At 36.0% G+C, this 12243-nt stretch overlaps 1 protein-coding gene across 5 annotated transcripts in view; it reads left to right on the plus strand.

The window, feature by feature from the left end:
• Nucleotides 1-12243, plus strand: part of ZFC3H1 (zinc finger C3H1-type containing) — a 43035-nt gene that overhangs the window by 2444 nt on the left and 28348 nt on the right. For 4 of the 5 annotated variants that reach the window (XR_008747660.1, XR_008747661.1, XM_027793366.2 and 1 more), the window contains exons 2-9: nt 2154-2573; nt 5506-5570; nt 5822-6020; nt 6226-6452; nt 8025-8148; nt 9769-9866; nt 10845-11048; nt 11724-11888. Coding sequence is in view for 3 of the 5 variants with exons in the window: in XM_027793366.2 (XP_027649167.2) it covers nt 2154-2573; nt 5506-5570; nt 5822-6020; nt 6226-6452; nt 8025-8148; nt 9769-9866; nt 10845-11048; nt 11724-11888 (1502 nt within the window). In the remaining 2 variants the exon portion in view is untranslated. The remainder of the gene's footprint in view (nt 1-2153; nt 2574-5505; nt 5571-5821; nt 6021-6225; nt 6453-8024; nt 8149-9768; nt 9867-10844; nt 11049-11723; nt 11889-12243) is intronic. The other variant, XM_055807156.1, reaches the window with a different exon arrangement.

Consider the following 12243-nt stretch of genomic DNA (forward strand, 5'->3'; position numbering starts at 1 on the left):
CACCTACAGGAGTCTATATTACAGTGTTCCTAAATACTAAGGTACCTCCATGTTGGTAATATTAATAAAGTAGGGGTCTAGTTCATGGATGTGTGACTTCAGAAGGGACCTTCTCATCAACTGGTGACAAGGAGGCTTGTGGCCTGGAGTGGTATTCCCCCAGGAGAGTGAAATGTTTAAGTGTCTACTAAGCTTTTTTTATTTATCCTTGAGTTAGTACTTCACACAGTGCTTTGTAGAAGTGTATGTATAAATGGAGTAAATGACACAGTGGAACACTTAAAGAATTCTTGTTACTTTTCTTTGGGCGTTAGCTTTTCATAGGCTTTTCTCTTTTAGTTCCTAGCAACTTTAACATGAAGCTGTTGGATAGTCATTCTGCAGAAATTCTTGCGTAGGGAATTGTGGAATTTTGAGTCTGAAATATGGGGTCAAAATATGATTTTCTGTTTCCATTGAATTCTGAATTCTACACAGTGTACATGTTTTTCTTCACTTTTAACCCCCCCAGTTTCTTCAGTTGGTCTTTCTGGTTGTAGGATGAATTTTCACTTGAACTGATCAAAGAAATAACTTGTTTTTATGTATATATGCTTGTCTGCCTTTCATAGCACTTCATGTAGTCTTGCAATCTGTGTGTAGAACCACATATAACAAAAACTTCTACATATGTGAAGCACAGAATTTTCTGATTAATACCGTTGTGGGAGCTCTAGGAATTGTATTATCCTGAGCAAAAAAATCTCAAAGCTTTGTCTTGTAACCCAACTCTAGATGACTCTAGTACTAAATAATAGTTAGACTTATTTTTATAAATGCTGTTAAATCACTTAATTAGCTTCAGATTTTCCTGTGACTCACAAAATCACTAATGTAGCTGTCTTGTTGGAAGCAGAAATGTGTTGGAAGTGAATTTGACAAATATGTTTATTACATAATTTAGTGTTATATTGCACACAGCTTTTAGTATTTTAAATGTATTTATAGATTGTTTGCCTTCTGGCAAAATACGTAGTTTATTTTTACTAGTTTCTGCTTTTTGTACTGATACCTAAGAAAGTATTGTATAACAAAACTGGTAGTACAGAAGTTGCTTTTGTAGAATACATACCAAGATTCTTTATATTTACATTAGAAGTTAATGTAGCAAAATTAAACATCCGAGTTACTGATACATGTGTGAGCAGAATTCAAATATAAAGTCAACGTCCTCTGGATTCAGTATGTCTGCATTCAGAGGATACCTATTTTAGCTTTTAGTTTTACTCCATTTATTGTTTTAGGAGGTGATGTTGATGAAAATGCATTTTGCATAACTGGGTGTGAGTCAGTTGTTACCACAGTGGGGTTGATACTGATGGTCAAGTGAATCAAACCTGACTCGGTATCCTAAAAGATTTCCCCTTGAGCATGATTATTTTACAGGATAGTTTAGCTTTTCGAGTGTCAGGTTAAGGTAAGAGGAAGTGAATCTCTTTAATAGTGATACGTTTTATTCTGGTTGTGGTTGTTTAAGAATATTTCCATTGCCTGTGTTGGACAACATGTTGTCAAGAAAATCTATCCCTTGGGCATCCATAGACAACCTTTTCTGAATAATTAGTAATTCCCAAACCACTTTTAGTGGTTTTTTTTTAAATGTTTTGATTACAAGTCTTTTAGCCAGTGTGTAATTGTGCTGTGGCTAGACTTGGCATTTTATGAAATGATAAAATGAGTGAGAATTAATTTAACCTCCCTTTTTTCAGAATGTCAGATGGGGAGTCAGTACTTGAGTTATGAACTGTGGAACCCTGACTCGCTGTCTGTGACAGCAAACATCTGAGCATTACAGCTGTTGTTTCTGGGAGGATGGTGTGAGCAAGAAACAAAACTTCTCAGCAATTCATGAAATTCTTGTCATAAGTAGCATATTTTAAATTGCTTGTTTGAGAAAATGTTTAAGCAAGCTGTCAGTATATACCAATGGATAAATCTTTTGCATGCTGCTCATATTTATAAGGGATATTTTTCAAGCTAGCCTTAAGGTAAAATTAAAATAGGTAAGAATGATCTTCAGTTCTATTTGTCATAATTTAGTCTTCAGTGGTAATATCACCACTATTTTAAGGTTATACATGTTCTTGTCTTAATTTTCTTGACCAGTAATTCAGCCAAAACTTTTGGAAGGTCTCCATCTAGAAAGCAGAACTACTCTTCTAAAAATGAAAATTCTGTGGAAGAAAGTTTTGAAGATCTGCTATTGAAGTATAAACAGATACAGTTAGAGCTTGAATACATTAATAAAGATGAAAGACTAGCTCTGAGCAACAGGGAAGAAAACGAACAACAAGATGATAATAGAACAGTGGATGCTGAGGACCAAATAAATGTAGAAAACGACAGTATTACAACGGATGCTATAAAAGAAGTATCTCCTGAGGAGAAAAATCCAGTTATAGCCTTTCAGGCATTTGAACTGAAACCTCTCAGACAAAAACTGCCTACTCCAGCTGAGAGGAGCAGATTAAAAAAAGGCAAAGAAGGAACAAAACAGTCATCACAAAAATCTGAAGTCACAGAATCCGGCCAAGGTAAATACTTGTAAAATTGTTATAGCTTGTGAAGTTATTTTTGCTTGCTATTATCTTTCGGATTTATTAGGTGTTGGGGAAAATTTTACTTTAAAATACTAATTTTAGTTAAAATGTCAAATGTTTTAAGTTACAGATTTAATGTACTTAATTCCTTTAATTACATACATGTGATTGGAAGCATATTTTTTGTTTGTTTTTTAACTTACATGGTTTCTTAGGCTAACTGATAGTTTGGCAGAAAGCATAGAAACAAGACATGATGGTTTTGATTGCGGTTCACAACACAAATCATTAGCTTTCACTGAAAGTTTTTTCCCTTGTTTTATGCAGAAGCAAAATGTGGGTATTTTGTGAGATGAATGGATAACATTTAGAGACATCTTTTTCTGCGTTTCGCCATTGTTATGTGTTTCCTTCAGTGTAGCAAGACTTCATGAGATATTTTCACCAGAATTATTTTGGTCATTATTGATATTCACAAATAGTGAAGAAATCATGGGCCAGAAACAGAAAAGATTTGTAGAAGAAATGTAGCGGTAGAATAAGTATCTTCTTCAGCTAGTTCTGAAGTCCAGGCTAAAGAGCATAATTGCTCAGATGCATGAGCCAGTTAGCAAGAAACAAGTTACTGCATCCAGCTGAACTGTGTTAATAGCCCTTGAGCTTACTTTTAAGTTTGCATCAAAATAAGGCAACCAGCTCAAACTGGTTGTGCTTGAGCCTTCATCTAGTTCTAATAAGGGTGTGCTTGTAGATACGGCTTATCTTATGTTAGCTAATTAGTCAACATGTATGAACTATCAATTTGAGTGGGAAGTGACAAAGTAGTAAATGGATGGATTAAGGATACAGGTGAGTAAGTAGTAGGAATATGAAGAAAGGTAGCTCTAGAGCACTCACTCAGAATGATTTATACATGACTTCAGAATGAGAATTTAGAAGACAAAGTCTGTAAAACTGAAAGAAGAAACTGATAATTAGTAGCCAAACAACCTTAATTCTAGGTATTTTTCCCCTTGTATATTTCCCATTAATAGAAAAAAAATAGGTTCTGGTGGTGTTTAAGAGGTAATGTAGTTTTTAATGGGAGATATGAGGAATATTGACAGATCTTGACTGTAGAAGAAAAACCAGTAGCCTGCAGGAAGAGAACACAGCAAGACAGGAGTAAAAGAGCTATTAAAAAAGCAACACAATCTCTAAGTAAATCCAACTTTAAAACTTAGAAGCACTGAAGTTGAAAATAGATGGTATAGTATGCACATCAAGAACATCTTAATTTTTGCACACCATTCAAATGTATGACATAGGAATGATCTGGAAGCAGAAGTTACGTATGAGTGATGGTTTAAGATAATGTAAGACAGGCTTCCAAGGTAGAAAAACCCAGCTGATTTGAGTTATTGCAGATCCATGTGTAGCAAATGAATGTATACTGCTTAATTATGCATATATTGATAAACTAGCAAAACTTGGTTTTCCAATTATATTTATTTTTAAATGGTGTACTGGATGTTTCTCCAGACCCATTTAAGTTGAAGAACTTGTCTTAAAACTTGGGGAAGTTTTTGTCTCTTTCTAGAGCTAACTCTGTGTGGTACAGAGGCTTCACAGTATTCCCTGCTTTCCTTACCTTGTTGCCCATTAGTCTGTTCAGCCTGTACGATCCCCTTCTGGTTTGAAAGAGCATTTTGGTTTGTGTAATATGTCCCTACATATGTCCGCATCTCAGAAACGATTGTACCATCCGTGTCTCCCTACTTTCATCCTGTGGACTGGATGGTTAGGATCTTTGCTTAGTGTAAGAACTTTTTTGAATTTGACTTTAGAACACTTTTAGAACAGATATGGTATTAGATACTATTTTTCTTCCTTTTGTACGTGTATTGTTAAAAAATGCATGCATGTGCAAGCAGGAAGATCTTCAGTATTTACTACATACCATTTTTGTGGAGGTATAAGGTTTTGGTATATTTTAAACAGTGCCTTTCTGAATGTGGCTTTTCATGAAATGCTAGGAAGAGCTGTATGGAGTACAAACTTATTTTCGACCCATTTGAATTGTGGGAAGGAATCTTTGAAGAAAAGGTAAAATAGGAATAGGTGTCCAAGCTTCTCACAAAATTTCCTTCCTTGTATACAGATAAACACTATAGATGCATGGTTATATTTAATTAATATAGTTATAATTTTTCCATCAACTATATTAATGGTTTTTAGCTAGAATCAGTACATTATATTATTATCAATAATTAATCGTATAATATACATTACTATGTATATTATACACAAATAATGTGTATATATTTATGCTATGTGATAATCAGGTTGATACGGCTTTTGGGCAGTCTTAAAAAATTAATATGTCAACATCTTAATGTTTAGTGGGAAAGCATTACTATTTTCTATTCCTTTCCATAGGATAACTCTTTTCTGTTTTCCTTTGACATCAAATAAAGCACGTGTGTTCTTGCTGCAGCTTTGGGCCTTTATATTTAATTCTGCAGAAGATTGACCAGTTACTCAAAATAGTTGCCAGTGGAATCTGAGATGCTCAGGACAACAGCTGATATGAGATGGTAGCATAAAACAGATGGCAAGAAGTCATCTTTTCCCCCTGTCTCCAAATCTGTTTTCCTCTGCTTCTTGGGGAAGTACCTGTCAACCTTAAGGCAGAGAATTAATAAAAAATGACAGGTTGTGCCTTAGGATTGTGGCATAGTGATGATGTAGATTTCATCAGACATGCCAAGTTTTTATTAATGTTTGTAAATGTGATCTTAAAGATGAAACTGCTATTCTGTTTTATACAAGGTACCAATGATACTGATAAAATATGTTTGTGTGGATTAAATTCTGCACATAATTTTAATGTAGCTCTGTCTCATGAGAAACAGCTCCCTCAAATATGTTATTTTTCTTTTGGAAGGTACAGAAGATAAAGAACAAACCTCAGGGCGAAAGCTTAGCAGTTCAGATGTAACATTTGAAAAGGTAAGAAAGTATTCCTCTGTAGATGAGGCATAATCACAGTACAATACTGCGATGGCTTTTTCCAAATTGCAGTCCAGAAATGTTTCAGTAGTAGAGTCAGTCTGTTCTTAAGGAATGACACTTACCAGTAAAATAGGATTTTTAAGCTTTCTCTTTGTGAAAATTTTGGGACTGATGTCAAAAGACTTTTTAAAAAAAATAGTTAAATGATGTTTCTTGAGGTTTTTTTGTCTTATCCTTCTCTTCTGTAGAAGCTGCTTGATGATGAGGAGGAGATGTCTGAATTGCAACTTAGGCTTCTTGCACTTCAGTCTGCTAGTAAAAAATGGCAGCAAAAAGAACAACAGGTGATGAAGGAAAGCAAGGAAAAACTAACAAAAACGAAAAGTGTAACACAGAAAGTCAAAGCCAGTACAAAAGCACATTCAACAAAAAAACCTAGTGCTACAGGTAATAAGTTTAATGTTACTGAAATGTTTATCAATGGCATGACTACTGAAATAAAAAGAAACATATTATGTTATGTGTAGCCTTGGGCAATGAGCCTTTAATCCTTTTAAACCCCCGTACATCTACTTAAGGCTCTTGAAGAATCTTAGGAGTAGGGGGAACAGTTAAGGTAGGGTGAAGTTAATCACAATCTTTTTATTTAAAGCCAAGCAAGGACTGAGGAAACAACAGTCGAAGACATCAAAGAAGATGCAGCAGCAAAAGGAACAAGATAGGCGTCAGAAAGAGGAGGACCAGAGGAAGCAAGAAGAGGAAGAGGAGAGAAGAAAGAGAGAAGAAGAAATCAGAAAAATTAGGGACCTCTCAAATCAGGAAGAGCAATACAATCGGTTTATGAAGCTAGTTGGAGGAAAGAGGAGATCGAGAAGCAGGGTAACAATTTTTTTTACGTGGTGTTCAGGTGTTAATTTGGGATTCATGAGTGATTTCTGTCTTGCCCCTCCTGGTTCTAGATTGTGTTGTCTTCCCCCTGTCCCCCCAAAAAAGAAATGCTCAAAGTATTTCAGTGTTGACAGTGTTTTAATCCCATGCTTGACAGGCATCCCTTTGTGTTTGGTAAGATGAGTTTTATATGAGTTGTACATCTGCAAGTCATTGGTAAAACGTTTTCTTCCTAAAGGTGTTTTGAACATTGTGATGAAAGAGCAATCTGTAATTTAACAGAAACCAATCAACCAAACTTTCTTGGCTTTCTTCTTTTAGACTGTAGTTTTATCTCCACACTTTCAAACCTTTTGTATCTATATAACTTCAGTGGCCTGCTTCTTTCAAAATGTCATCTGAGGTTTGGTTTCTTTGTAGTGTTTTTTAATTTGTCAAGGTACAAAATACGTTCAGACATGAAAGGAAGACAATTACTTCAGCCTCATTACAAGATGACAGGATTGTGTCAAATTCATGAAGGAATAGAGTTAGTGCAGTGGTCATCATGCTGCACTTGTATGCTGTCTTCACTCTGTCATCTTGAAGCTAGCAAAAGGCACTTGAATTGCTAATGTTCTGTCTCTAAAACGTTGGTATATTACAGAAAAAAATACTTAATTCAGCATTAATTCTTTCATCATGGAAGCAGTACAGCTGCTGCAGCTAGGTGCTTCAAGTGCTTGGAGCTACTGATGGTATAGGGAGAAACGAAGCTGCAGCGAAGGGAATTGAGACTCCCTACTTGAGGTCATATTATAGAAATGTCCCATTTGTAATGATGAGTTGAAAATTTGAGCTAAAAGTGTTTAACTGTAAAAAGTAGAAATTCTAAAAGCTACCAGTGTCTACTGTATGCCTCTGAAAGATAGAAATTGAGGAGTCTAAGAAGTCATACTTACCTGTTGTGCATATTTTCAGTGTTTGCTGAACATTGATTGGCATCCATATAGCATTAGGCATTCTCTAAACAATCTATTAGTTGACAGTCTCTGGCATGTTTCAGTTGGTATGTGGCTCCTTCTGGGACAGTAAGTGACTTTTACACCTGAAACATCAGCCTTGGCACAATCGGAACAAGTTTCACGTAAACACACAGTCTTTGTCATAGTGAAGGTGATCCTTGTGCAATTCGGTCTTGGTAACTGCTGTGACAGATTAACAGAAATAATAAATCATTTAATTCTCTTTCAGTGTTTCAGAAATATATAACCATGGCAATCTGCCAGGTAGATAATGATGTAAGAGTTGTTTAAAAATTGTTTCTATGTATCATGACAGCCCCCACCCCTCCTCCCCAAAGAGATCCAGTTTTCAGACTGGTAGTTAATTTGTCAAGTCATTACCTGTAATGGATTTGATTAAAAAGTGATCTTCGCTTTGCTCTTTTTGTACAAGTTGTATTATAAAGCAATTGGAAGACAAAATTGTAAGGGTGTGTTTCTAAAATTCACTTTTAATTGGCTTGTTCTGAAAGAATAACATAGGACCTGCTACATAAAATACACTTTTTTTTGTGTTTAGTCTTCAGATACAGACTTGAGATGGTCTTTGGATAAGCAGTCTACAGATAGTGCAGGAGGCATATATCAGTATGATAACTATGATGAAGTTGCTATGGATACAGATAGTGAAACTAACTCTCCAGGTAAGACTTATTTAGTTTTCTTATATGGTGGTTGGTAAAAATAGCTAAAAAGTGGGAAATGAGTCATCATTTTAGAAGGAAAGTCTTCCTTTTGAGATGTGGCAGTTACAGAACTAACATTTTAAGGTGAGTTATTTTGTCTTGGTTTAATGCTGATTCTCTTTCCCATCTTTGCTGGAGTTGTATTATGAAGGTCTTAAAGGTTATACTGTTCTGAGTACAGACTTTATTCTTTACATTACCAAGCAGCTGTGTAGAAAGGGCCCCAGGGTGTTGACTGGATAGACAGAAGCTTTGCAAAAAAGCTCCTGGGAGTCCCAATGAACATGAAGAGAAAAGTGAGTCAGCAGTGTGGCTTTGGGTGGTAAAGGCAAACTGCATCCTGGGTTGTAGCACTGTAAATATTAATGGGTGGGTGGGTTTATTAAATACTGATGAGACTGCATCAGTCTTGTGGTTTCATGGTAGGAGAAAGTACATACTACGAATGTAGCAAAGGACCTTCTTGACTTAAGTCAAACTGGTTCAGGTCTGTTTTTCATAAAGTTCATTGGTGACTGGAGCAGTTAGTTTATTGCAAGATACTGGGAGAGCTGAGTTTGTGCTGAGAAGGCTGAGGAGGGCTTTTGCTGCTGTCTTCAACTGTCTAGTGGCCAGTTACAGAGAAGACAAAGCCAAACTGCAGTGTGTGCAACAGAAGGACAAGGCACAACATTTAAATAGTAGCACATAAATTCTAGTTAGATACAAAGGAAGACTTTCACAGTGTATGGTCAAAAACTAGAACAGATTAATTAGAAACATTGTGGAACCTCCATCTTCAAATATACTTGGAACTTGACTGGACGAGGACTTTAGCGACCTGACTTCAGGGGCAGCCCTTCTTTGAGCACCTGTGCTGGGACATATGCCTTCCAGAGGTGTCTTCCAGCCTAAATCATTTACTGACCCTGAGTTTGAGGTGACTTTAAGGTATTCAGGTTTCCTTGTTCCATCTCAACATTTGAAATGCTGAGAAAGCTTCATTAAGCATACTGCTTTATTGGCCATTTCTATTCTCTTGCTTTTTATCCTCCATCTCTTTTTTTTTTTTCCCCTCCTTTTTCTCCTTTCTTGTCAGCCTTCCTCATTTGCTAGAATACTGCAGCTGCTGTTTTGGACATGTAAGCTACATGCATCTTCTCTTGATGCAGCATCTCAAGCTCTGGTTTTATGTATCAGAATTCAGTGTCAGCTGTGCATTTGGTGTACCTCTCTCCTAATCTGTATTGTATTTTTGGTAGCCAGGAATCAGGAGACTCTGTGTTCAGATACCTAGTTTAAGGTGGTAGATTGTTGCAAATTAAACCAAATGAGGGCTGAGTCATTACCTTAGTAGTACTGTTTGGCTGTACTTAGCATTTTGTATGTAAAATAGAAAAATGACAAGTACCTGCTCTTTTTATATAGATATATGTAAGAAGTAACACCAGACATGACAATGCATTTACCTTTTGAATTGGTGTATAGTAAAAACATTTATCTCCTGCTGCTGCATTAAGTCAGTTGAAGTATAAGCATGAGTTGGTGTTCAGTGAGAAATCTGGCAGGTAATTACAGTCAATTGTTTTTTAATTACAGCTTCTTCTCCAGTGCAGCCTCCTTTCTTTGAGTGTCCAATAGGCTATTTTCCACCTTCAGTACCACCAATTTCCTTGCCACTGCCACCTCCAGTTCCAGTAAGTAACCTTGAAAGGGTGTTTTTGAAAATGTTGATAATTCTAATTTTGTATGTTATTTAAAATGTTAAAGTTAGGATTAAATTTAGATTCTGTTTTTGATACAGTTCTCTATTTGGTGGTTCCCTTGAACTATCTGATAGACTTGCGGTTGCTTTTCAGAAACTTTCAGCTATTTTTTGGCTGATTCAGTTCCTGTTTACTGAAAATTCTCCCTGTTGAACTAAAATTTTCTTTTCATTTAGAGCTATGCCGTTTCATAACGGAAAGCAAAAACTTACTGAAGCACGTAAGAAAAATAATGAATTGGCATTGTTAGTGCAGGGCAAGTTTGCCTCTTATCTCTAGGCCATGTATGCAGATATGCTTATTCTCTGACTTGTTACCTGGATGTGGGGAAACAACCAAAACAGTAGCTCATCACGGTCCTTTTTTCAAACTTTGGCATTTTGACTATATGCTGTCTTCTCATCTAAGAGTCCACATGGAAATTTAATTAGCATTTTTTTTCCCACCACTTTTCTTCACTGAATGATTGTTGTCCTTCTTAGTAAAGCAGTGGAAAGTTGCCACTCTGTGCCATGACATCCTCTGAATTTTTGGCTAAGGGAAAATGTAATTTTGTTAGCTACGACAAATTCACAAAACTATTTAAGGACTGTTTTTTTTCAAGCACTGTAAATTTATCTGGCCAGCCATATTTCTGTGGCTAGACTGTCTCTGGTTCTGAATTCTCATTTACGTTTAGTTTGTGTGTTTGGATTACTTTAGTATCCAAATGTAACCTTGTTGTTTCCATTATCATCTTTGAGTAATTATTGTTTAGCAGCAGCCTTTGACAGTGATCTAAATCCCCTGCAGTTTAAATTAGTTTTAAACCATGAAATAATTTAGGTCTTGTCCTCTGCTAAATAATCATAAAGTAGTAATAAACTGTCAGGTTTCAGCCTCTTGTGGTTTTGTTTTTTTTAATCTCAGCCTGTACCATCTTTGAGCCAACTTTATGTGGAGGGTATTTCTTGTGTTTCTCTTGAGCCACCTCCACCTCTTCCACCTCTTCCCCCTGAAGAGCCAGAACAGCCACCAAAACCTCCATTTGCCGATGAAGAAGAGGAAGAGGAGATGCTCTTAAGAGAAGAATTACTCAAGTCTCTGGCCAACAAACGAGCTTTCAGATCTGAGGTACTGCATTGTTTTTTTTAATGTAAACCTCTAGATGGCAATATTGACCAAAACTTCAATGTGATCTGTTAAGTGAGGATTACAGGCTTTTTTATGCTGCCTTCTGATCATTTAAAAAAAAAAACAACCAACTCAAACTTTTCATTACCCTTTGCCCTTGCCCCCAAAATGAAACAAAAGCTACCCTTTGAGTTGTACCTTGCAGTGTCTCTTATTTCTGAAAGAATTATGAAACTTCAAGGTACTGAAAATAGAGTATGTTCAGGGGAATAGGGATTTTATTTTCTGAAGAAAAATGTTTTATCAGCTGTCAGAAAACAAGATGCTTAACTTTGTTTCAACCTTATAGCAAAAGGCGTTAGAGGTTAACTGTTTTCTTTTTTTTTTTTTTGGAGTGAGAAACAAGGTTTGTGGTTTTGAAATTTCAGGGTGTTTTTGACCTCATTAAAACGTTGCAGAACTTTTGCAGTTGACTTGTGAACGACTGGCATATTCTTGTGTGCCTTTTTTGGTATTACTGCAGAATTGCAAGATTTGTCTAATGCTTGGATAGTCTGCCTAAATCACAATTCCAAGTTCTAAAACATGTATGGAACAACCTTATTTATGTTTATGTCTTTTAAAGTAACAGTATATAGTGTGTGTTTTTATGACTGTATCTTTGTTTTTTGTTAGGAAACTTCAAGTAACAGTGGTCCACCTTCCCCTCCTGTTCTGGATAACTTTCAGTCTGTGCCAAGAAGCAATCTGTCTGCTGTCAGTATTAATACTGTGTCTCAGCCACGAGTACAAAATACAAAGTTCATTAGAGTACCAAGGCCTCCACGAGCAGTGATTACAGTAAGGAAATATTGGTGCTTTTTATCAATAAGACACTGAGTGTAAGTTGTCCTCTGTTCAAATGAACAGCAGATTTAAGATTTTCTAGTGATACAGCACAGAATGGTGGAGCTTCAGTTAAACATTTGAATAATTAGTGACTTTGATAATCCATACGCTCTTATAGAAACAATTTGATGCTGAAGTAAGAATTTACAGCTTGAAAGCATCAACATAGGCCAGCAGTAATCTGAACCAAGAGACATATAGTTCAACTAATTTCTTTTTCAGATTAGCATAGACTGAAGGGTGCTATCCAATATTAGCTGAGCCAGTCTAATCACTGTTGCCAAAAAAGGGGTGATCTTGCTCTTTC

This window comes from Falco peregrinus, chromosome 6 (assembly GCF_023634155.1).
Source record: "Falco peregrinus isolate bFalPer1 chromosome 6, bFalPer1.pri, whole genome shotgun sequence".
NCBI classification, from domain to species: Eukaryota; Metazoa; Chordata; class Aves; order Falconiformes; family Falconidae; genus Falco; species Falco peregrinus.